This window comes from Hippoglossus stenolepis, chromosome 20, assembly GCF_022539355.2.
Source record: "Hippoglossus stenolepis isolate QCI-W04-F060 chromosome 20, HSTE1.2, whole genome shotgun sequence".
Classification (NCBI taxonomy): domain Eukaryota; kingdom Metazoa; phylum Chordata; class Actinopteri; order Pleuronectiformes; family Pleuronectidae; genus Hippoglossus; species Hippoglossus stenolepis.
Genome location: NC_061502.1, coordinates 11,487,275 through 11,512,160, shown reverse-complemented (window position 1 = coordinate 11,512,160; position 24,886 = coordinate 11,487,275). Strand labels below are relative to the sequence as shown.

At 41.5% G+C, this 24,886-nt stretch overlaps 1 protein-coding gene across 3 annotated transcripts; it reads right to left on the bottom strand.

The window, feature by feature from the left end:
- Positions 1-3,641: 3,641 nt before the first annotated feature.
- Positions 3,642-24,110, bottom strand: flvcr2b (FLVCR heme transporter 2b). Of its 3 annotated transcripts, none has more exons than XM_047338146.1 (11): positions 23,084-24,110; positions 19,023-19,164; positions 15,103-15,243; positions 13,148-13,215; positions 12,374-12,477; positions 11,103-11,213; positions 9,585-9,690; positions 8,439-8,550; positions 6,733-6,788; positions 5,433-5,598; positions 3,642-4,175 (listed from the first exon to the last, which is right to left on the bottom strand). In XM_047338146.1, exons 1-10 carry the CDS (start codon positions 23,663-23,665, stop codon positions 5,515-5,517), a joined length of 1,506 nt encoding a protein of 501 aa, XP_047194102.1. In that variant the 5' UTR covers positions 23,666-24,110; the 3' UTR covers positions 3,642-4,175; positions 5,433-5,514. The 3 variants fall into 3 exon arrangements, with proteins under 3 accessions (XP_047194102.1, XP_047194101.1, XP_035000351.2); XM_047338145.1 differs by lacking the exon at positions 23,084-24,110 and adding an exon at positions 19,940-21,276; XM_035144460.2 differs by lacking the exons at positions 5,433-5,598; positions 23,084-24,110 and adding an exon at positions 19,940-21,283.
- Between the last annotated feature and the right edge of the window lie 776 nt (positions 24,111-24,886).

Below are 24,886 nucleotides of genomic sequence, written 5' to 3'. Positions count from 1 at the left end.
ATATCCAAGCCTGTGGTCGTGCGGGTAATCTGTCACAATACCCACAAGGCCATGAGGTACACGAGCACGTCTAGGAGTGGGTGATGTGATGATATATAGCAAACGATACCATTTATACTGAGTTAGACTTGCTTTAAAGGACCGGTGATTTGCACGAGTAGACTGTTTCGATAATCATTGAGAGTTGGCTCTCTCTAAAGTTACAAAAGTACCTACTAGCATCTCTAAAGCTCAGTATACCAACCATAGACTGTATATAAAGATGGACGAGTGTTTCTCTTCTTCCTCCCATTCTATAAAAATGAAGCCAAAATGTCCCAGATAAAGGAACCACTTGCACTTTCGGCCTCATTTGGTGCCAGACTGTGCAGAAGCGATCGGGGATTGAGCCACGGTATCGAGGTCCTGCTGATACACAAGCTCGGCCAATCACGAGTCAGTCTCAGCTGTCAATCACGATGTTTCACCCTGTTTTTACAGCATCAAGTAACCAATTAAAACCGAACTTACCGGACACATCATCACTATCTAAAATGACAGAAACCACCTTCCTATCAACTAACACTGACGAGGCAGAGTTAATGACCTATACTCCAACCAGCCACCAGGGGGGCGATCAGGATCATTTGGCCTCACTTTTTGGGGAGCTTTCGTGTCATCCATCTTTATGTACGGGCAAATGGAGGTGTAAAAATAACAATTTGGGATTTTATAAGTTTCGTGATCACGGTGAAGTTCCACAATGAATAGTTACAGTGTGAGTGTATGTGTGTGTGTTTTTTATTGTCGAGGTGAAGGTAAGCAGACTTTTTAGCTTTGTTAAGCTAAACTAATTGCCCCATACTTAAAGTACAGACATGAGAGCAAAGCAAAGCAAAAAGTACTTCAGAGTAAAGTACATTTTTATTGCTCATGTAAAATGTACTCAACAAAGCAGAAATCTAATTGACAAATATCCAAGTTTTATTCTGACCTGGCTCAAACCTCAACTTAACTTGTAATTCTGCATGAAGAGACGCACGTGTTGGATCTTCACAGCAGAGAAGTAAAGTAACCTATCAAGTGACGGCAGTCGAGCAAAATCCCTGAAAACAAAGTGACACATGTAGAGTAAGTTGTTCCTAGCAGCTCTGAAATGGCATACACATACAAGAGGCCTCATTCAAACATCCATGTCTACATGTGAGAAGTTTCCCCAGCGAGACCCACACCCTGCTCGTCCTCGTCCTTTTATGACCTTCCTGTCTACACTTCATATATTCCACATTAATAAAGCTCATAAAGAGAAGGAAACTCGGCTGTGTGTTATAAATAGTGTTGACACAACAAATGACGCATGATGTCACCGTCTTCATGAAACCAAATATGAACCCACTCCTCTTTCTTTGCCTTTTTTCTCAATTTGCTTCCAAAGCAGATGTAAAAATCTCTCTTTTAGAACGAAGTGATGAATCTGATATTTCCACAGATCCATGCGATCTGATGAGTCTGTAGCACCGGGCGAAAATAAGCTGCGATAGAAACTTCAACAATCAATCTATGGCAGAGGACGGGTCATTAGCTGAACTGGAGAACAATGAGATCATCAGAGAATCATTCTGCTCTTTGAGGACTGGCCTCAAGTCAGGATGATGTCATGATGGAGCTGCTCCGAGGCAACTTTATCTCTCTATGCCAGCGAGAAGTTTCAAATTCAGATCTTCACTGCTGCTCTCTCTCCTCTCTCTGCACTTTATTCAGTCTATCTTCTCCTTTCTGATCAGAGGAATCAATAAAGAATTAATATGACACAGAGAACTGAAATCATATCCTCGGTGAACTTTGATCATGTTTTCCCTTTGAGTCCCTCACTTGAATCCTTCTGGGCCCTTATGCTCGTCAGAGGGAGTCATGTGGAACAATGCTGCCCCCTTGTGACCAGGAGGGGTACACACAGCCCTGTATTTATTTATATATGAAAAAGTGTGACAAGTTATATATTAGAATGATTTGTATATAAGTATATCATCATTTAAAAATGTATTATGGTATCAAACCCAGAAACAAGATTTAGTTGTCTTTTACACTTCAGCTGTGTGGGTGTACTGTCATAAGTACTGTACAAAAAAAACACAATGCTTTTATACTTTGAATACGCTTTTCATTTCTGCCCTTCCGTCTCTCTGGGTGCAGGAGCTCTACACGCAGCGGTGCCTCAGGACGTCCCTCAGGCTCATAAAGGAGAGGACTCCCCCCCCACAACAAACTGTTCTACCTCTGACAGGGGGGGTACAGGACCCCCTGGTCTCACATAACTTTTCCTCTCAGACCAGAAGACAACAAAATAAACAATGAAAACAATCCTTTGCAATGCAAGAACCATAAATCTGCAGTATTCAACCTTCGCTGCTACCACATATTATGAGATGCTGTCTTCTTATTACTTTTGTTAAATAGTTTTTATCAGTGTGAATGCATTTTGTATCCTGTGTCTGCTTTGTGTGTCAAAGCACTTTGAAACCATGTTTTTACATAGATATTAGTTTTATTATATTATTATTATCATATGTCTGTATAAAGTTTTTAGTTTTTATTCTACTACTGTATATTATTTTGTAAATACACTTTTATTTTGTAGTACTATATTCATGCTTTCAGGGCCAGATCAAACCTTAATGGGGCCAAAAGCGGAAAAGGGGTCTGGTGGCCTCCACTGCAATGCTGTGAACTCTCAGGACCTGAAGAAACTACTTTTATTAGTTAGCCAGCCTATTAGCATAACATTGCATTTTTGTATCATTACAATTCACATTATATAATACATTAAACAACAAACTAAAGCTTTCATGCGGGGCATTTAAAGCGCTCTTGGGGGCCCGCGAGTGGCCACAGGCACTTGGCTCACTTAAAGGGATAGTTCACCCAAAAATGAAAATTCACTCATTATCCACTCACCACTATGCTGATGAAAGGGGTGGGTGAAGGTTCTGAGTCCATAAAAAAAACTTGCTTTAGTCCAGCTCTATCTTTCTTTATTACTTCTTTAATAAATTTTTTGCTTACCCAGTATATCTTTTTTTGGGCTGTACTTCTTAACTTCTTAACTGTGTCTTTATTCACTGTCTCAAATTTGAATGAAAAATTCCATCCACATCTGTGAGCAGATTATATTATTGGTAATACAACTAGAATGACTGCCCTGTGGTTGAATGCCTCCACCAACCAGTTTCAGTCAACATTCCTTTATTCCCCCCGTGACCTTTGGCCAGTGAAATCTAATCAGTTCATCTTTGAGTTGAAACGATAACCGGTCAAAATTTGATTTTCCTGCTGGCAGACTTGAGATATAACATATCAAAGGTTACATGAACTCCTAGAAAACCTCCATAAACATAAATCTGCTGATCAATATCTCAAATGACTTCATGCTGTGGTTCCCGGAGCGAGATAACTGCGGTGTGCTTGAAACAGAAAAACGTATCCGTCGTTAAAAATGTCTGACACTGTAACCAGGGGAATCTGCATCATGATAATGTTAGGATACCATGACACTCTGATATATGACTTGTATTGGGTGTGGTGGACCTGCTGGGTTTTTACAACGTTCTCTGGGTGTCAAATCTAGTTTCTCCATGAGATAAAATATAACAGAAACCACGACACACATTGACAAAACAGTTTTATTTCATGTTAAATAAGCAGGAAACATGAAAGGTATTACAAAAATCGCACAAACATGCGTCATCAGTATTTACTCCTTGTGAACCACAATGGATCAGAAAGCCGTCGTATAAATTATTTTATAGAGATTAAATGTCAATTCATTATTGCTATTTATCTATAATGTACATAATCAACTGCACACTGAAAATACTGGGAGGTAAAATTGTCAAGACACAAAAACATTCCACAGATTTGATTTTGGAAAGAGCATTTATATCTATAGTTAAATATAAAAAAATACTTTTACGAACAAGGGATTATTTTTTTCTAAAAAAATAATTAAAACATTAAACTCTTTTTTAAAAAGGGAAGTCACTTCCTGATTGTGCGGTTCTACTGTCAGTTTGTTACATTGCAAAAGGAAGATCTTTGTTCTTTTCCAAGCGTTATTGTTAGTGTGTGTGTGTCTACAACTGGGCTTCTCTGATGATAGTAGGTGTGGTCAGGCTCACATCCCGGCAGTCGGTGGGACCCTATTCATCAAAGAAGAATCGTTAATTCATTCCTATTCCTAATGTCACAAAAGTTGAAAGATTCTGTGGAAAATACATGTCATTTGAAGGAAAGAGCAGAAGATTGAACCAAAAATAATTAAGTATTTTTAGCTTAAGTGTGATAGTAGCACATGAATGCTTGTGTACTTTTCATTGACTTTTTCTGCATTTTATCCAGTTCTTGATGAAGATGGTGCAACATGTAACTGAACATGAGTGGGGGAGAAGCCAAAATACTCTATTACAAGTCCAAGTCCTGCATTTCAAAAGACATTATTAGCTTTAAAAACGTATTCAACTTATTCAGCAGAAAAATGGCACATATAACTGACATTATTATATGACATTACATATTATATATACACATTATATATTATATGACATAATTAGACTAATACTCATGCATCAATATTAGTATTTTATTGTTAGTTGAGGTGGATATAACAACAGTTGTTATTCCGGTGGGTCGCAACCTTGGGGTTATGCCCCCACCAGGGGTCGCTATGTAAATATGAGGGGGCATGAGATGATTGGTGGGAGAAGAAATAAGCAAAAACAAAGTTCTGCTCTAAAAATGTAGAATTGCTTTTTGGACTTTTCTGTAATCTTTGCTTTTGGTGAAATAATGGAAAAGATTTCCACTTTAACATGATTCAAATGTATATCAGGGATTAGAGAGGAAGGCATTTCAATCCCCTTTATAGTCTGTACATATGGCAGATATGACAATAAAGTTGACTTTCACAAATGAAACTAGTGGAACAACTAACAAACACTGTTTTAGTGAGGGGTCAGAGGTCAAAAGGGTGTGATCTCTGACAAGGCATATTTATTTATTGACTGTAAAATCTTAATCTGGAAAGTAACTAGTAACTATAGTCTTAATGTTTCTCTCTGAAATGTTGTAGAGTAGAAGTATAAAGAAGTACAAAAAATGGAAATACTCAAAGTACAAGTACTTGAAACTGTCAGATTCGAATAAAGCTGATGTTTTAAAAAAAACTATCTGTAAATCAATAAAGATCTACAAGGTCTATGCAGGAATAAAAAGCTTTATAGGGGGACTTCACAATCAGTTAAATCCTCATAGTAAAACACTTTTTCTTATCACGTTCCTGGTAAAAGCAGCATCAGGTACATGTGCTGATTCATATTATTGAGCGTGAGACAGACAGAACAGGCAGGTGGAGGGAGGGGGGGGGGTGTGGTGGATAATCAACATAGCTGTGCTCCTACCTTTGTGCGGCTGCCTTGTTGAGCAATGATTTGAAGATGATGATTGTTTAGTTTTTTTGTAGGAAGCAGAAAGGTTTATTGATCAGGCTTGAGAGGGAGGAGCCTGCTGCTGGGAGATTAGTGTCGTGGCTCCGTAGTCTTGTTCCGACATCTGACCCTCTTCCTCCTAAAACAACAGCTACTCATCACTTCTCATTCAGGGTTCATGGGGGTGTGTCTCCAGTCTGGGGTGAAGTTCAACACAATCTGATCTAACAGGCAACTTTTGTGAATCAAATGATTTCCCTCTTTTAGGTTTGTTTCCATTATCCTCTTTGTTTTGAAGAGTGACACGATGAGATTGATACCACTCTCCTGTTTGTCCATTAAATCCAATTCTACCGTAAAATAGCGGCTTCACAAATTAGTGTGAAGGTTCCCTGACTTGAAACAGGGAGTTTAAATAGCCAGAATCAGCTCCAGCAGGTTCAAGAGGAAAGCTGAACTGTAGATCAGTTAAAAACAACTTAGAAGTTATAAGAAAAACTGTGTTTATCTCCGACATTCAGCTAAGAAACATGAATAATCCTAAAATATGAAGAATTTTAAATAGAGTTTGGTGTATTTGTCACAGTGGCAGCTCCTCTGGTTCAGGAAGCCGGGGATCATGGGTAATATCCACTGTGTTTCAGTTTCATTCTAACAGAGACAAGCCGTTTCCCGTCTTTAATCTAAGTTAATCCTCTCCTGGCTCTAGCCTCCTATTTAATGGACAGATAAGAGAGCGTTATAGATCTTCTCCTCCATTTCATGCTCCATGTGTAGGATTTGACTGATTTCCTGACACCCCTCAGCACTAACTTCACCACAGAGCTTGGAGACTCACAATGTCACAAATCCTGTCACCTCCTTCAGGCAGAGCTGCTTAAAACAATTTATTTTATTGTACCGTTCTTTCTCAGAGCAGTGGTTCCAATCTGTCGGTAAATTATTTCCCTGCTCGTGAAATTACTTCGGCAGGTGAGTGGCAGCGCCTGAGGAAGATGACAGCAGCGGACACGCAGCAAGAGGCAGTGCAGCAGTGCTCAACAATACGCAGACCAGCTAAACACAGCAGCAAAACCAGTGACACAACAGGGAGCACGGAGTGTGTTATTATAGAGCAGCACAAGATGCGACCTTGACCCCATTCCTTCCATGCTTTTCCTACTGGGACATTCCCACAGACAATACGAAACCAACACCGATATTCATCTACAGAATCTTTGCTCAGTAAAAACACAAAGCCAGACACGTTTAATGGTTTGTTTTTAACACTTACTGCTGCTCTGGCCAAGATGTTTGCCCTTTGCCTCCGCAGGTCAGACTTGATAAAACCTGCAGAGGAATAAACAGAGAACGGGTAAAGTTTGAATGAGGCAGTAATGTAACTCCTGCATTAGAAAGACAGAGAAGAATAGAATAGTATTTATGTTCCACTTTAATGCTGTAAATAAACATTAAATGCACATAAGGTAATAACGGGGACAGGAGTACATGGCTCTTGCACATCCTAACCTCCTAACAGTGGCTCTTTGAGAGTGTAATAGATCTTGGTAAACATTTCCCAGCAACTGTGTGGTAACAGATACAAATTGAAATGATGAAACACAGTATGTGCAACTCAGATTAACTTGAAACTTTGCATTGTGCAATGACAGAAACAGCTGCAATTTAAGAAGCACACTTAAAGTTCCACTAAAAGAGAATCCGAGCCTGAGCGACTTATCTGTTGCCTGAAGAAAAAAATCAGCTGATGGGAGCTTTTCACATACATATTGGTGTTAATGTTGCTGATATGTGCAGATATGGAAACTTCTTATTTTCTGGAATAAAGAAGCCAGAAAATATGCACATGATTATGTATTTAATTATATATATATATATTTGTTTTTGTTTTATTATTAACACAAGTTCTATATATTTGGTTGTATCCTACAGCAATTTTTTGTCATATATTCAGTATTGACATCCACCTAAAAATCTGTGAGGCTCCAAAGAAAATAATTCACAAGAAGCTATAACCTTTGTAACTGAATAAATATTTGTATATATTCAATTATATTATTGAATATAATAAAGACACAATATGTAGGTCAACTTGATTTCACCTTGATGCAGCTCAGCAGCTCCATATGATTTGTGATGTTTTTTTAATTACAGCAGGGCCTGGTGATGAGTGTCCTCTCATTTGTCTAAAAGCTGACTAAGTTACAAAACACAGTAACTCACTGTGTTGACCTTTGTGAGCTGAAAGTGAGCGGTTTCTTAAAAGTTAAGTGCTTCAGTGGCTAATACATGTTTAAAAAGTTATTCATTGCTCATAAAAGCCTCAATGGGCCGTGCAAAGTGGCTTCGTGTTGACTGAGGCATGAAGTCTGTAACACCTGAAGTGTCAGTCGTGCAGTGCAGCGTTTCTTACTGTAGGTTCATTTCCATCTCAGTGATGCTTCCAAGTTTCCATTACTCAGTCAATGAACAACAAAATGTTTACTGCTCCCCCCTCCAATGTGTTTTTTTTCTAGAAACTTTGGCTTGGAGTCTCGTTAATGAAAAACATTCACTTTTGAGTGAGAGGGACGGAGAGTGGAACAAGGAAATGCCTGCGGTTACACACTCGTGTCCCAAAACCAGTCGAAAACAGCACAGCTGAGTCTTGACCGGCGAGTCTTTAAAAGGCGATCAAAGAACTTCTGAGATCTCCAAAGCTCGAGCGGATGCTTAAGAACCAAATGTCTTTGCTGTGATGTATGAGCTGGGAAAAAACTATTTGTCAAGTATATGTAAATGTCTGAATCACCACATTCAGCTCTGTAGAGTCGCTCAGGTTTCACAGTAACTATCATCTACATTTTAAGAAATTAAACATTTTCCCACGGGAACATGAGTAAACATCCGAAAAAGGAAACAGTCACAGACACAGACATTTCTTGTGCTTTGCTGTATGTGACCTGAGACCTTATGACTCTATATACAGAAAGATCTTACCTGTCAATATTGTGCCGATCAGAAGAAAGACGCAGAGGAAGATGTTGCCTGCCAACGTGCCAAAGGCATCGATGATCTTTCCCTGGCAGATGGTGAATATGATGCCAAACACCTGCAGATGCAGAGCATGCGATAGTTAAACCAACATGTTTTCTGAGGGCTGCTCACACGCAGATTGCACATTTGTCCTGCAGAGCTCTTACTTGCTCACACATGGGTTTCAACTCAGCTTTTTTTCCTTTTGCGGTAAATTGCAGCATTTGCAAGTTACATATTTAGTGAGTATTTCCCTGGTGCAGCCACACAAACACAACTATGAACTATGGATGTTGCCGTGGTAATCAACATCCAAATCACTATTCAAATGCTGCTTCTTCTTCCGTTATTATGAAAATCGTCTGGGGACTGTTTGGTTTGTGTGTGTGTGTCTGCTTCCTCTGCAGGTATTTGAGGTGGGCGTGGCAGAGGGTTATCAGTCAGGTACTTGAGCTGATCAGCAGCTCTGGTACTTAGTCCTGTTTACTTCCAATCTGTGTGAGGCAGGAAGCGATGTTTCCTGTCGCAAGGCAAACTGCAGCGCGGCGTCGCACGGAGTTCAACTTTGACCCACAGCATTCACTTTGCATTTGTGTGACGGTGCCCTAAGGCTGGAGCTCTGTTCTGGCTAACTCTCCTCAGGTGATTGGTTTGTTTCTGCACCTTACAACATTGCACATATACATCAGTCATGCACCCACCTACACTGCTGACATTACTAACTAGCTTGCTCAAGACTTCTTCCTTATATTTTAAAGAAATATTTGTGGAATATCTTGGTTTGTGTGCGTCTCCCTCTTTTGCTATGGATGTACAGCCCAGTTTGTGATCTAATATACTGTACAGACATTAAAACAAAAATCCCAATAGCCCATGTAGTAGGATAAGGACTTTCTTAATCTTAGTGATAGTGTCACAGATTTTATCTAATGTTTCGCATTGACACTGGGACAATGACATGTGACCATGTGACAGGAAACAGTGTTATCACAAAACACTGTTAGCCGATCTTGATGCGACCTGCAAGAAAACCACTTATCTAATCTACTGTTATTGCTGATCCTGGAAAAATGCTGTTGAGGGATGATCCTGTCAGTCACTGAGACGTACCTGTGCTGAACAGTTGAGGAGTCCAGAGGAGGTTCCCTCTGACTCTGGGTACGTCAGCTCGACAGCGAACTCAAAGCCCAGCGGCAGGTAGCCTGTCATGAAGAACCTGGACACACACACACGCACACACGTTATTTATGTTGGTGTTTTTTTGGCCATAACAGCTCAGTATTCAGCTATTACCCCATAACACAAGGTACTAATTTAAGCTAAATGTCAACATTACAGCCTCTATTTCTTATTTTGCATTATTATTATTATTATTATTAATTATGGGCCACATGCTCAGTACAGTGATGGGTGTTGTCTTGGCCTCTCCCTGTTCGTCACACCTCACCATAGGATGCGAACTTTGTATCGACTGTCAGCGGCCTCCCAGTATCTAAGACTGAAGCGTTTGTCATTAGTGACGTTAAACAGGAACAACAGCTCCTGGAATCTCCATTAACAAAACAAGCTTTCTGTTTGACAGGAATATGGAATGTTGCCTGACAAATACTTGTGCGCACGCTGGAGTATTATGTAGGTGTGCCTTCGCAGAAAAGGGTGAGTCCAATCTGGGAGAGCAATCTGTGCGACTGAAGAGGTGTTTTTATGATTTCAAAACAGCCACATAGTCACTGATGGTGATTAGATATGCTTTTAATCCCATGAGACAGGAGAATCATTGGAGTAGACTGGATCATTCCACCCTGTAGATTTTGACTGTTATCTTATCTAATTCATAATGGCTACGTAGCCTTTAATTTCATGCAATGTACCTACATACTTGTAATCTGATAACCATCTAGAACACCACTTCACTTTCTAAACTACAGGCTGTACATAAAGAAGGACGACACGTCTCAATTTACTCCCACTGTCAAGTAATGAAGCCAGAACATCCCGGATATTGTCGCCATCTTGCGCATTTGGAGCCAGAGTCTGTGCAGTTGGATGGAGTTGGTCTCCCTCCGTACGTTTCTTCTCTTCCCTCAAAACACGAGCTAGTATTACCTTGACCCTTTGTATCTTGACTTTCAATACTGGGTCAGTACAAAGGCAAATGTTTTCCTAACATCCTACAGTGCATATGTAAAAACATAGAAGCCAAAGTTGACCGTTAAATAAACACAATGTAAATCATTGCTGCAAATGTCAACAGGAATATTGCACCTGGGGATATTAACATAACAAACTTCACAGTATGAAGTAAGATTCAATAGAGAATGATCGCAGGTTTCCATCAATGACCCAGATTTATTCACCTACTCTGGACGAGACCCTCTCTGAAGAATGTGCAAATAGTTAAGAGCTTCAAACCTATTATAATCTGTATGTTGCTGATTTGGTGGCAAACACTATATATTCCTACAAAACTATAATTTCAGTTTTATGTCCTTTGACTGAAATGTCATACATGAAGTGTATTTTGAATTAGGCATCTCACAAATGTGCAAAAATCTAAAATAAATAAGTAGTTCATTAGATGACATGACTTCTATCCAAAGAAGAAAGAAGGAATGGACGTCAGAATACCCGAGAGTTCCAGCTGTGATGAAGACCACCCAGAGGTGTCCCAGACTGAGTGTAGCTGCGTAGATGATCATCCCCACCAGAGACATGAAGTAGACTGCAAGGGTGGTCTGCCTGGAACACACAAGAGGCAATATACAACACTGAGCATAGCAATTATGATTTGAAGACAGAGGGCGCTGTAGCGGACCACAGTAATTTCTCAGGCGGTCTGAAAATGTATAAAAGCAGATATAATATTATCAACGGTTCCCCATGTAATTTTTGTCTTTGACTAAAAATTGTCAGTGGACTCATTGTCATTCTTTGCTGAGCTGGACCCAAATCAGGGTACACAAAACAAAATGTCCAGTGCTGGAATGAATAAATCTGTAATAGTGAGGAAAAAGAAGTTAGATGATACACAACTGAGGCTGAAAACATGACGGGTAACACAGGAAGGTAACGACTAAATGCTGAAGAGCGGGGAGACTATGAGACACAGCGGGGAGGACACATAAGTGTGCATTGTGCAGGTGATCAAGGAAGCAGGAAACAAGAGGAAGTGACGTGTTTTCAAAATAAAACAGGAAATGACAAAACACAAGGCAACAAAATCGAGGCAGAGACACACACACACACACACACAAGGAAGGGTGAAAATTAAACACAGAATACAAATCCAAAAAACACACTATTTAAAATAAAAAATGCTTTTGCTACTGTTTCATGAGGTTGAAAACCAATTTAATGTATTTCTATATGTTTGCAGGGAGACATACTCTCATACAGTTAGAAAGAAATAAAGTCCACAATGACATTATTCATTATATATATTATTTATTATAAGTGGCACCTTTTTCCTTACTCCCTGTAAATCTATAATAACCAGCATTTAAAAAGACCTGCAGAACTATGTGAGATTTAAATGTGTGAATGTGTCTCTGCATGTAAGCAACAAACACGACCGCATTCCCTGATTTGCAGGACAAAAGTCTGGTAAATAAGAGAGAGGGGGTTGAATGAAGCCCCAGCTCCACAGGGTGGACACTGCTGTTGCTACACTGCCAGAGGGCGCATGAGGCTCAGGGGTCACTGTTAGAGCGGCGTGTTGCAGCTGGATAAACACACACAGAGTCAACACATAAAAACTAAAGATCTGTGGTGAGATGAGGAGGTGAACGGCCATAAACAGGTGAGAAGAGAGATTGTGTCGTCGCTTAATGATGAATGAAGAAAAACATGGGGTCATACACGCGCGCACTGTTTCTTTCCTCTGTCGACATTCGCCTTACTTGTAGGTTTTAGTCTTGTCCAACCAGATGCCGCAGATCAGAGAGCCGACCATCCCTGCAATGACAATGGTGAGGCCGATCCTCCCAGCATTCACCTCTTCTCCCTGAAAGGTTGAGGAAGAGAGAACAGAAAGACCAGTGACCCCATGACCTCACATACCAAGTAAAGACACGGCAGCTTCAGATAAATCCATTTTCACACAAAAGGAGCAGAGGTGGGAATTTTAACGAGTTTCTATCACATCAATGATTCCTCCACACACCCTGTCAATGGACGGTCAAATAAGATGAAAAGCTTCTGAAGGAAACACTATTCTATAACATTATACACATATCTTAGAGCTTATATAGTCTGATTAGTATGACTATTAATACAACCACTGAAACTCAAGAGGAAATAAGCTCTTTGAATCAGCGTTAAATCTTACAACCACAGTGCAGTTTATCCATTTCATGTTACATTAAAATGCACTTCTACTGAAAAGCCTTTACTTATTTTATCCGTGTTGTTTGTTAACTTTGATTACTTTATCTTATCTTATTTCATTTATACTGGTAATAAAAAACACTTGATTTTATCTGATCTCTGTATTTTACTATATTTACTGTGTATTATTATCTTCTTTTTTTATTCTAAATATCAAGGCAGATCCAGATTTTCAGGTCCTGAAATGACAAATTATAGGATGTGCAAAAAAGGTTTGGGGCAGTGTGATTGACCGGAGGTGAATACACAGTGAGGAAATGAAACCAAAAACTGTTGTGTGTACTTACAGGGTAATGCTCGATGATCATGCGGTTGAGCAGGGTGCCAACAGCATAGAAACATCCTACGTTCAGACCTGTAGGTTTGGAAACAACTGTCAGTATGGCACTGCACACGACAAACCACAGGACAGAAATATCTTTCAGGAAACCTGTCACGGATGTTCCGAGATGACTTCCTCCACCAAATGGTGAAATATAACAACATGAACAGTGGAAAGATTTGGTCTTCCCTTGTGTCTGATGGACCAAATCACACTCGTTTCCAAAACACAGCCGTCCCAATACAAGGATTTCTATAAAAGGCCAACAGCACTTCACGTTTTTCCTTGAACATAAATTCATTAACTCAGACGTAAAGAAACTAAACCTTGATTACACACTAAAAAGATCATTGACATATATTTCTATAATCATATAGAGAATAAATTGAGTAAAAATGTAAAAATAACAAGTATTACACATTTTTGTGTTGTACTGCAGTCTGCAGTGCACAGTGGGACAACCCCAGGTAAATGTCAGACTCAACATTGTTAACTGCAAGCTCACATACAGGAAGTCAAAAAGTCCAGGGACACGTACTAATAATAGTCACGTGAATTGTGTCACGTGAACGACACAGTCGGGTCAAAGGAGGTTAAAGTACTTCCTTTTTCACAGCTCCCAAGAGAGCGGCTGTGACTGGACAAACTTGACAGACTGCATAGAAGGTAACAACACAGTTGCAAATAAATGTGCGGTTTAAGAGCATGTTTTCTGAGGGAACATGCTCTTAAACTCTCCTAAGGATAGGTAGGATAAGGAAGGTATTGGTAAATGAGGCCTTAAGTTCATATCCCATCATAAACTGTCTTTACCTTTGGGCCACATCGATCAAACCCATTTGTTAAACATTATCAGATCCATAAACAAACTTTGGACCCGAGCAGGACACACTCGCTGTCATATCTTTTGGCTCTAGAATAATTGATGAAATTCTGTTTGGTGCACCGATACGAGGTTTAAAAGTCTTGTTAAACTTTAAAGGGAGGGTTGCTGGTTTTTTCTACTGGAGGTTTACATGTATAAATAAAACCATTATCCAGGAAAGTCACTGACTGACTTGGTGCATGATTACTGTGAGAGATAATACCAATCATATAACTAAAAACCAAAGTCTCCACTTCTGCCAAAATATACAAACGCTGCCATCTCATGCCGATGACGTAATTTGGAGCCAGAGTCTGCGCAGTAGCAGTCGGGGGATGGATGGATGAGATTCAACCTGTATTTATAGCATCAAATTAAAACTTCCTGGAAAAATAAACTCTTGAAGATACACCAATGTGATACGAATTACCTAAAATAACAGGAACCATTGTAAGGGAAGTGTAACATTTTGATCATGCCCAATGTAATCGTGTTAATTTCCCCTTTGATTGATCATGATTGAATCTCAGACGATGTGACCTTGATCATGCTGTATCCTGTACAACTGAATGAACCTTGGCCTGATTGCCTAAACTAAGGCCTTGTTGCCTTGATGTCATCAGAAGATCCTGACCTTTGGCTTAGAAACCCTAACCCTCAACCAGAGGGGGAGGAAGAAGCCAAATGTAAAAAGAGAAAGAACAGCTTCCCATCGGGTTGCATATTACAAACCAACCTTTGTCTTGTGCACCATGCTCTGAGCATTAAAGTGTGACAATACTGGAAGAGATTTGTGTCTCGCTCCTCGTTGTCAGAGTGGGATTGCAGAATCGCCCCCGACACCATCTTTAAGAAATATTTATGTGATGTGCATTTTGACTTTTTAGTTTGGTCTATGTCCTATTTGCTAATAGTGAGGAGGCTGGGTTCATGAACTATACTGCAGCCAGTCACAAGGGGGCGATCGAGATGCTTTAGCTTCATGTCGTCCATCGTTATAAACAGTCTATGCTTTAAACTAACAACTGTTACTGTCGCGAGCGGTGATGACCGACCGTAAGTGATGATGAGGAAGATGAAGGGCCTGTTGCGCAGCAGCCTGAGGATGGAGGCAGTGTAGGAGTACTGCTCCGGTGGGATGCTGCGAGCTGTGGCCTGGGCCTGAGTCGGGGGGAGTTCAGGACGTTCCTGGAAGACTGGACATAAGGAGAGGAACAAAATAATTATCACACATGGATAAAAAGCAGCGGCAAACTCTTCTACACACAAATATACATTCAAATGCCAGTTACAGGTGGACAGGCGATTGAGCCATTGGCACGCATCAGTCTGCTTGCATTGAATGATTCTGGTGACTTCTTATACCTCGTTGAGCTCTTCAGTTATTGCACAAGTTCATCATTACATCAAACCCACAGAGCTGTGATTGTAATTATAGTCAACAATGCACATTCTTTACAAAGAAACAAAAACATTAAATGCTGAAATACAAGAGTTGTATGCAATGACTTCTAAGATGTTGTTATCAAACCCTTATAACCAGGAAATGTAATTTTATATTTAAATTTACTTATACGTAAAAATAACTGAATAAAAAAAACCACAAATACAACCAAATAAATAGAACGTAAACCAAGCAAGCTGAAAAAAAGAATATTACTGTACGTGATATTGTCAAAAAACGAATAAGGCTGGAAACATTGAGAGTATTGGGATTTAAGAGGCTGAATCAATAGTCACAGTTTACACAAGCAGACAGGCCTGCAAACCTCTGAAATGTCGAACAGATGCATGTGCCACTGTACATGTGAGGCGTCTATGTTTAGCGTAAAGCACTGCTCTGCAACAAGACGCACTCGTAAACATTCTGACACCATGCACGTCTGAAGGACAAACGGCCAGTCACTGTCACTTTCAGTGACCCGTTTCTTTCTCCTGGTTGAAAGGGTTCGTCCTCAGGCCGCACGGAGAAACACAGATGTCTTGTCTTTGTGGTTCTTGGGGCCGAGCCAGCCCCTTTCTCCCCGTGGTCAATCTGAACTGAGGGTTTGTGGAGAGGAACGGCCTCTCGCTAATTCTACAAAACGAACCTGCTCTTTGATACGGCCGCTCTAAAAGTGCAGGCTCAGTAATTTCCACAGAATCCCAGCTGCATTTTACTGCATGAGAGGTCACTGTCATGTTCTTCCTTCCATCCCAGTTAACATTAGGGGAGAGGCGGGGTTCACCCTGAGCAGGTCAGTAGTGTATGACAGGGGCCGACATGTAGAGACAGGCATCCATTCTTGCAAACATTCACGCCTACGGGCAATAACCAATCCAATAACCTGCATATTTTTGGGCCGACGGAGGAAGCCGGCGTACCTGGAGAAACTCACACAAACACGGGGAGAACATGCAAACTCCACACGGAAAAACCTCGGCTGGCAGTCAGGTTTCCGACCCTTGAAGGGATAGTTCACCCAAAAAGGAAAATGCACTCATTATGTACTCACCACTATACCGATGGTGAGCTGGCTGAAGTGTTTGAGGAGCGAGGAAGTGAGAAAGACTTTTGGAGTTTCAGGGGGTAAACAGTGTTGCAGCCAAATTTAAAGTCAAAAGTCAAAGTGAACTTGTCAGTGTGAACTTGGTGAATATGACCTCATTTCTAGTCCAATTTGAATGTTGCGGCCTACGGACACTTGGATGGCACCACAAGTATTATTACGTTTTTCTTTTCTCTTCTGTTTTGTCCTCACAGACATATGTAAAGTGTCCTTGGGTCCAGTGAAAGGCGCTATATCAATGCAAGCCATTATTATTATTATTTGGAGCATTTTATGTTTTTTGTCTGTTGATTTTTACGTTTGAAGAAAGAGTCACAATTGACTTCAATTGTATTTGATTTGGCTGCAACGCTGTTTACCCCTGAAACTTCTGAGAAGTGTTTTGCAGACTCAAACACTTCACCCACCCCTCCATCGGCATAGTGGTGACGAGATAATGAGGGAATCTTCATTTTTCGGTGAACCATCCCTTTAATGTGGTGAGGCGATAAGTGCAAACCACTGCACCACTGTGCCGCCCCCCAGTCAAAGTCATTCAAAGCAAAAGCAAAGTATTAGCTAGTTTTATTTTTAAAACTTGTTTGTGCATGCATATTTTCCCTAAACGCCCGGGGATTCTTCTCATTCACTCAACCAAATCCACTCCTCGTGTCCTCATGCAGACTGTCTCTGTGTCTTTCAGAGGACCGCAGCAGCCAAAACGTCTTCTCTCACCTCTCTTTAGACACAGTTCATGCAAATCTGTGAATCCTGGGACTCAGTCCACCCTGCTGACAGGTTCACAGGCCTGCTGCGGGGCTACAGATGGCCCGGCCAGCAGGACAACCCTCACACATCTCGCATGTATGTGCGAGGGTTGTTCGGTGTGTGCGAGTGTATGCGTCACATCATGAAACTACTGCGGCCAGCTGGTGGGAATCTTTCTCGCTGGAGTAAGCGATAGCAGCACGAATCACACGACTTTATACCGTCAACACAACAGCGACAGTTAATGCAGCCTGAATGTGTTGCATGGTCCTACTATGGAATGCCTTCACAAACATGCTTTTGTGTTTCTGGAAGCCGACGAGCGCCTCCATCCTTCACCCTCCAGCCCCCAACATTACAGGACAACAGCTTTTTCATACGCGTCGTTCCTGTCTGACAACTGCTCTGTCCAGTGTTCTCTATAGTTAACAACAAGGTTCTCTATCTACTGAATTATCCTTAATTATTCATCTGCCTCGTCCCTACTTAACATAACACACAAATCTTTGCTTGAGCTTTAAAATATACAGAAACATGTGAGCTATTACATGTGCAATTAAAAGTATAAATTCTAAGATATTCTGTTTAAAAAAGGAGGTTAAGACTATTGGAGTCAAATTGCATAAGGAGCAGATACAAGGCAACTCAGCATTTTCTTTTTGACAGCTCATCACTCATTTCTCATGCCGTGTAAGACCACTTCCTTCTTTCAGAAAGTCCTTCTGTTACTATAGTTTCTCTATTTGTCTTAATGTATCTATAAGCAGCATTTAATTTACAAACCTATACTGTTGATTGTAGTGTGCTGGAGCGCTCCTGTACATTTGTGCTCGTTCCAGGGACACTTCTCCTGACCTCACTTCTACCACAATAGTTTCTTTTTTCTGCCTCCCCCTCAGGAAGGGTTCTGTGTTGGTGCCAGCGTGGTCAGCACTTTTCTTATCCACTGCTAAGCACTTTTCTATCGTGCTTCTTGTCAGAGTGTAGGTCTGCTATTAAATCATCTAAAAATCATTAGGTCGATAATGTTTAGATGATGGTTGCAGATGGAGAAATCTCATTGGCCTGGTAGAAAAATAAAGGCATCAAAAAGTCTGAGTGTAATGAGAGAAAGCTCAGTGAGGTGATGATGTCTTTGATTTCATTCATCTGTCTAAGTTGATTCGTTTTAGCAAAAATTACCAATAAATGATCAGGTATCAGCTTCTCAAATGGGAATATTTGCTAGTTTCTTTTCAGTTTTCTATGAAAACTCACCATCAAACTTCTATTTTGACTGGTGGTCCAACTAAACTACGAAAATATACAATAACTATGACAAAAAGTATAAAATAAAGATATGAATAAGTAAAATTGGGCTTTAATAACAGGTATATTGTGACAACAAAACTGTCTGACATATTGATAATAAAAACAATTGCCAGTTGCAGCTACAGACCTTAAATGATGGCTGCCTCATGTTAAGTTTTCTGTCTTTATTGACAAATATAAAATAGAGGTAAAACAACTGAGTTCTTAAATCTAGACAAATGACCCTCCACAAGACAAGAGACAGAGAATGGAGGACCCAAGGTATTTCAGTGGTGCAAACCTCGAACAAATGTGCTATTAATCCAATCATGCAGAATATATATATATAATGAACATGTTTCCTGGGGGCCCCTTGGGGGTCATCTTACCGAAGACAACCAGGATGAAGAGTAAGGTCGCCACTCCTGCTGTGATGTAGAACATGACGCTGATGTGGTGAGCCAGCTCGTCCATGTCTTCCACATTAGGCACCAGGATGGGAGGCATCAGGAACCCGATGGCGATGCCCAGCTGTGAGACGAGGAATGCACACAGCACAAATTAGAGAAAGAGAGGTCACAGAGCTACATGGTTGGTTTTTGAGGTAACATGAAATCAAAGTGGATTAGAAAAATGGTGATTTAAACCTCACTGCTGCCGTTATTCAAAATCTCAGATAAACTTAGAAGCCATTTTTGCTTGTTTTGACATATATTAAGTGCATATATCAGTGATTCAATACTTATCATTCAAAAGTGTTGGTTTGCGACTGGTTTAAATGTGTACATTTTTCAGACTCTGATTGATCTTTAAAGGCAGTTGGCAGCAGAGAAAAGACAATTCAATTTAAATTTAATAAAGTAATAAATAAAAAAATTTAAGTCCTCAAAAAATTGTACATCTCTTATCTGTCTTTTGTATATAACACTCATGGAGTTGAAAAGTTTTTGCCAAAGAGTCAAATGGACTTCGATAACCACGTTTTTATCATATTTCTACAAATTTAGCTTGCTATATAAATATATTTTAAAAGCAACATTGGAATGTGACTAATCTAACACACAATTGAAATACTGGGACTCAATATTTTCACATTTAAACCGACCAAGTATGACTAGAAGTATTCAGGAAACAGTTAACTTAATTCTCAGGCCTCTCACACTGAGACACTAGAAGTCCTATGTGACTCTGGCATTTAGTGCTGCGCTGCATAATCTACATGCAGCTATCAGACAGTTCATACAACTCTATGAGTCTCTTGCTGTGGGAGAACAAATTAAATGATTAATTAGATATTCAGACAGACCTGGTTTCCCAGAACTCCTATGGAACAGGCAGTGGAGACCTCTTTCTCTCCGAACCACACCGAGGCGAGGTAAGAGGGAATACCAAGCACAAACACAGTGGCTACTGAGCACACAAACTGGCCAAAGAAGGTGACTGGGAACAGATGGGGACTTGCACTACCAATTTTGATCCATGCACCAATGCAGTTGAAGGCTGAACCAACGAGGACGACATCCCGGATGCCCCTGTGCTCCAGAAGCCACAGGACGGGCACAATGAGAGGGATATATGTGAGTAGATATATCATAGACAGCCAGTCGATGGCCAGAGAGTCTATGTTGTAAAAGCGCATGAAAATGTTGCTGATGATGCCGTACTGGAGCCACATGAAGGCGTTGCTGGCCGAGACGGCGCTGAAGAGAAACAGCATGACCCAGCGGCGGTGGTACAGTTTGGTCTCGGGCTTCGGGACCAGCTGCACGTGGTCACCTCGTAAGCCCGCAACGCCGTCCAGCTGGGAGCCCATGGAGATTGGTCTACCCAGAGGTCCCGGGCTCCACTGCAGCGAAGAGAGGCCTGGAGCGGGCTCCTTTGTGGCCTTGGACCTCAGCCACTCTTCACCACCGAGTTCAGAATTTGCACGGTTGCCTTTCAAAGTATTGTTTCGTGGCATCGCGACTGTCCCAGAGCGGGGGGGCCCCCCTCCTAGAACGTGAGAGGTGAGAGATGCCGGAGCTTGTGTTCCTAACGGCTCGCTGTCCTGGACGCACACTGCTCCCTGTCCATTCACTCCACATATTTGTTACCTTTAGGCCTGTCATGTGATGTTAATAAAGGAGAAAGGCCAATTCCACCCAAACCACTCCCACCTACTCGGACCCTGGATTATCTTTAGTTAACTGTCCAAGTACAAGTGACCCCCTGGAAACTGCAACACACATTTCTCTCTGCGTTGAACTTTAATTATTGTGAAAGTTAACTCGTTTGAAGCTTAATGATTCCATGTCTGTGTTATTCTTTACCTACGATTAGGTGAAGAGGCATAACAAGGAAGATTCCTTTGCTCCCAGCCCTTTGTATCGACTATGCTGTTTAAAATGTTCATCCCACCACAGACTTTTGAACATTTTAAAGTCTTTTGTGTTAAACATGGCTCAGACATACGTTCCCTCCTGCAGACGGGTGTGATGCGATGACATGTGCTGATGTAAAGGCTGTCTGGCCGTGGTGAGATAACCTGTGACACAAGCAGAACTGAGACCTAATCTGTCTATATGTCTCCAGGAGTTGTGTCAAACTGAGACCTAATCTGTCAGCAGGTCAGCGGTAGTGTTAAAGGAACGTTTGTACAGTGTTAAAATCCAGCCTGAAGACAAACACTTCACCAAGCATCGCCATCTGCTTTTAAGCGTCTCGACACACACACACACACACACACACACACACACACACACACACACACACACACACACACACACACACACACACACACACACACACACACACACACACACACACACACACACACACACACACACACACACACACACACACACACACACACACACACGAAGATTTGTAGGAAGTCTGTTTGTTATTTGCTGACACTGCCTCCAAAACACACACGTCGTGCACCGAGCACACAACCGCACTGAACTTCCCTGGTGCTAAGCGATGACTTTTCAGTGGCATTTCAGTTTTGATGTTGACTCAAGTGTTGTTTGTTCAAAAACTTGTCGCGTTACATCTGATGCTCGTGAGTTTAAATTTAATTTCCGGTGGCACGATGCAGATCGTTGCTCTCCTGTCTGCGCCATGTCAAATGTTGCTGCTGCGATTTATTTAGATGAACAGAATACAAAAGCAGCACTTCATGTATTTTTGTGTGTGGATAAACGCTAAATGATAATGTGGAGGATTTTGTGGGTTGTTGTTTCACAAGATCAGTCAGACAAATTTCAGAAGACTGTTTTTGTCTATGAGGTGACTCAACAAAAAAAATGTGCCTGCCTTCAAACTATTTGATTCCCACTCAGACTCTGAATGAGCCGCAGTGAAGACACTCGGGAGCAGCTGTGGCTCAGGAGATACGGCGGGTCGTCCACTAACCAGAGGGTCAGCTGTTCGATCTCCATCTCCCCCATTCCGAGCATATATGAATGATGTGTGATAGAGAGAGTGCTGCACATAGATGCACTGTTTAAATGTGTGTGAATGGATGAAACTTTGCCAACCTTTGATGATTTCCAATTTATTTTTGTTGGCGCTCTTTTAATTAATTAACACGAAGTTGGGTGCTTCATTCGTCTTTCTTTTAAAATGGTCTAAATAGTTGCTTTTGTAGAATTCTTTCTATGATTCATGTTTTTTGTGTGTGGATACATTTTCCTAAAAGCTAAATGAGAGTGTAGATGATTGTGTGTATGGTTGTTTCACAATTCCACAAAAGTGTTTTCATCCTTGATGCGTCTTAACAAAAACATGTGGCTATCTTTAAACTATTTGACTCCCACTAAGATTTTGAATAAGATGCAGTGAGACCAAGTGCACTCAAAGTCAACTGTTAAGTTTTTGAACAGACTTTACAAATCTGCTCTTTGTTCATCCATCTATCGCTCACTGCATCAGCACCTGAAGACAGGGTCGTATTTTATGTAATTTTTCCTATACTTTTTTACGCATTCCCTCAGCCAGGACCAAAAGTGTGGAATGTCAGCTTTGCCAGAATCTGTCCACAGCTTCAAGACATCCAGACACATTTGTATTTATAATAATGTATACACTCATACTATATGTGTAGATATACGTTTCTCCATTGACTTTAATGCATATGACATGATAAGAGATCACGTTTAGTCTTCCTCTTATTGACTTGTTTTGTCTGTGTGGAGAGTTCATGTGATTGGAGTACAAACCCATTCATTCTCTCACCACCTCAGCAGGCAACGTTGTGCCTTGGACGCACAAGAGAAGCACTGTGGTCGCCTGGATGTGCGTAATTACGCAGACGTGCCAAATAGATGTGGGAATGTCCAAGTCACTTATGGAGTCAGTGGAGCTCATACACAGGCCTACGGATTGAATAAGTAATGAAGTAGGTGAGGACCTAACTTGACCTGCATTTACAGAGGAGAACACAGCGTTAGCCTCACAGCTCGCTTACCTGATTCCCGAAGACTCCGATGGAGCAGGCGGTGGACACCTCCTCCGAGCCGAACCACACCGACGCGATCCTCGACGGCATCCCGAGGATGAACACCTGCGCCAGGGAGCAGCAGAACTGGCCCAGGAAGGTGACGGCGAACAGGTTGGGTCTGACGCTGGCCACCTTGATCCACGTCCCGGCGCAGTTGAGCGAGGTGGCCACCAGCGCGATGACCCGGAGCCCCCGCTTGTCCAGGAGCCAGGTGACCGGGAATATGAAGGGAATGTACGTCAGCATGTAGATCATGGACATCCAGTCTATGGTGAAGGCGTCCACGTTGTAGAACTTCATGAAGATGTTGCTGATGATGCCATACTGGATCCACTGGAAGGAGTTGGACAGAGAATAGAAGCTGAAGAGGAGCACGATCATCCAGCGCCGGCGGTACAGGCGGGTGGTCGGCGTCGCCTCATGACCGTCCTTCAGCTTGGGTTCGTCGGCGCACAGCGACGCGTCCACCGTCTCCTCCTGCCGGGCATGGTCCTCTTTGGTCTCATCCAGGTTAAGTTTAGTATCTTCATGCGCTTGTTTCTCGATCATATTAGTCGCTTCGATAAAGTTTCTACCCAAGTGCTGCGGGTCAAAGCACCGCGAAGTACAAGTGAGCGTGGCGGAGACTCGCCAGGTCTCATGGGTGATCAGTCACCACTGGGCGAAAGAGTCACGATAAGGACAACCTTAGGCTTTAGAAAACCACGTTCATCGGCTTCAGCTCACAACGTAATGTCTCAAATCTCACTCATGCTGACCTGAATGGTTCATAATCAGAGGGTGAAGTCTCTACAACATGCGGATCCACACATGGATTTCCTCTCCCCGGATTGGAGACTCTATTCTGGGCGAACCCGCGAACTCTGAAGCCCGCGCGGTTCAAATCACTTCCACTCAGAGATTCATGAAGTATGAACCAGATCTTCTCAGGGACTCTACCGAGGGGCTGACACGTGTAGAGCGGCTGCTGCGACGCTCCACCCGGATAAAAAAAAAAAAGTCTTCAAAGGAGTCGGTCATCTCAGGCTACAGGGCGGAGTTTCATCAACAGCACTATGCTGGGGTTCGAGCAGCTTTTTACAATCAAAACATCTCACTATTAAAACCAGACACATCCAGGGAACTCTGCTATTCATTAGTTCAATGTGTCTGATGATGAATTTATTAAATATTTCCTGTAGAAGAACTTTATTACAACTTTAGGCTCCAGTTTAAAACATTTCAATCAATTTCACAATCAACAGTTGTTTTCATTCTGACCTTTTAAAGGTGGCACATGTGACAAAAAGAGACATACAAGCCTTGTTCGGAGCCAAAAAGTATTCATACCCATCAAGTACAGGATATGAAGGATTCATTTTCTGCTACTGTAACTTTCATACAAGTCAACACTGCCATCTACAGGTTGAGTCAAGGAAGCACCATGGTGTTTGTTTTTCATGCCCCCTGTTATCAGCATCTGTGCAGACTTCACCCACCCACACAGAATAACACAATGTGTCGTTCACCGAAGAACAACACTGACATAAAGGCACGACAACAACAGAGAAGATTACCCAAGAGACATCACATTTCACGAATAACTCACCGCACCAAATCAGCACAGTCCACTCAGGTGATCATCCATGTGGGAATTTGTGTCACCTCATTGGGGATTCTAATATTTTGAAAGGCCCTCTTGGACCCACAACATACCATTTCTATTGATTAATTAACCGCAACATAACACACATGGAGGTTTGAGTGTGTGTGGTCGTTTTTGAGGACAGG

Coding starts and splice junctions, on each gene's coding strand:
- flvcr2b (XM_047338145.1), bottom strand. CDS start 20,593: ATGCCACGAAACAATACTTTGAAAGGCAACCGTGCAAATTCTGAACTC. Junction 15,244..19,022: donor CTTCATCCTGGTTGTCTTCG/GTAAGATGACCC, acceptor CCTTATGTCCAG/TCTTCCAGGAACGTCCTGAA. Junction 5,599..6,732: donor ACATCTTGGCCAGAGCAGCA/GTAAGTGTTAAA, acceptor CTGTTGTTTTAG/GAGGAAGAGGGTCAGATGTC.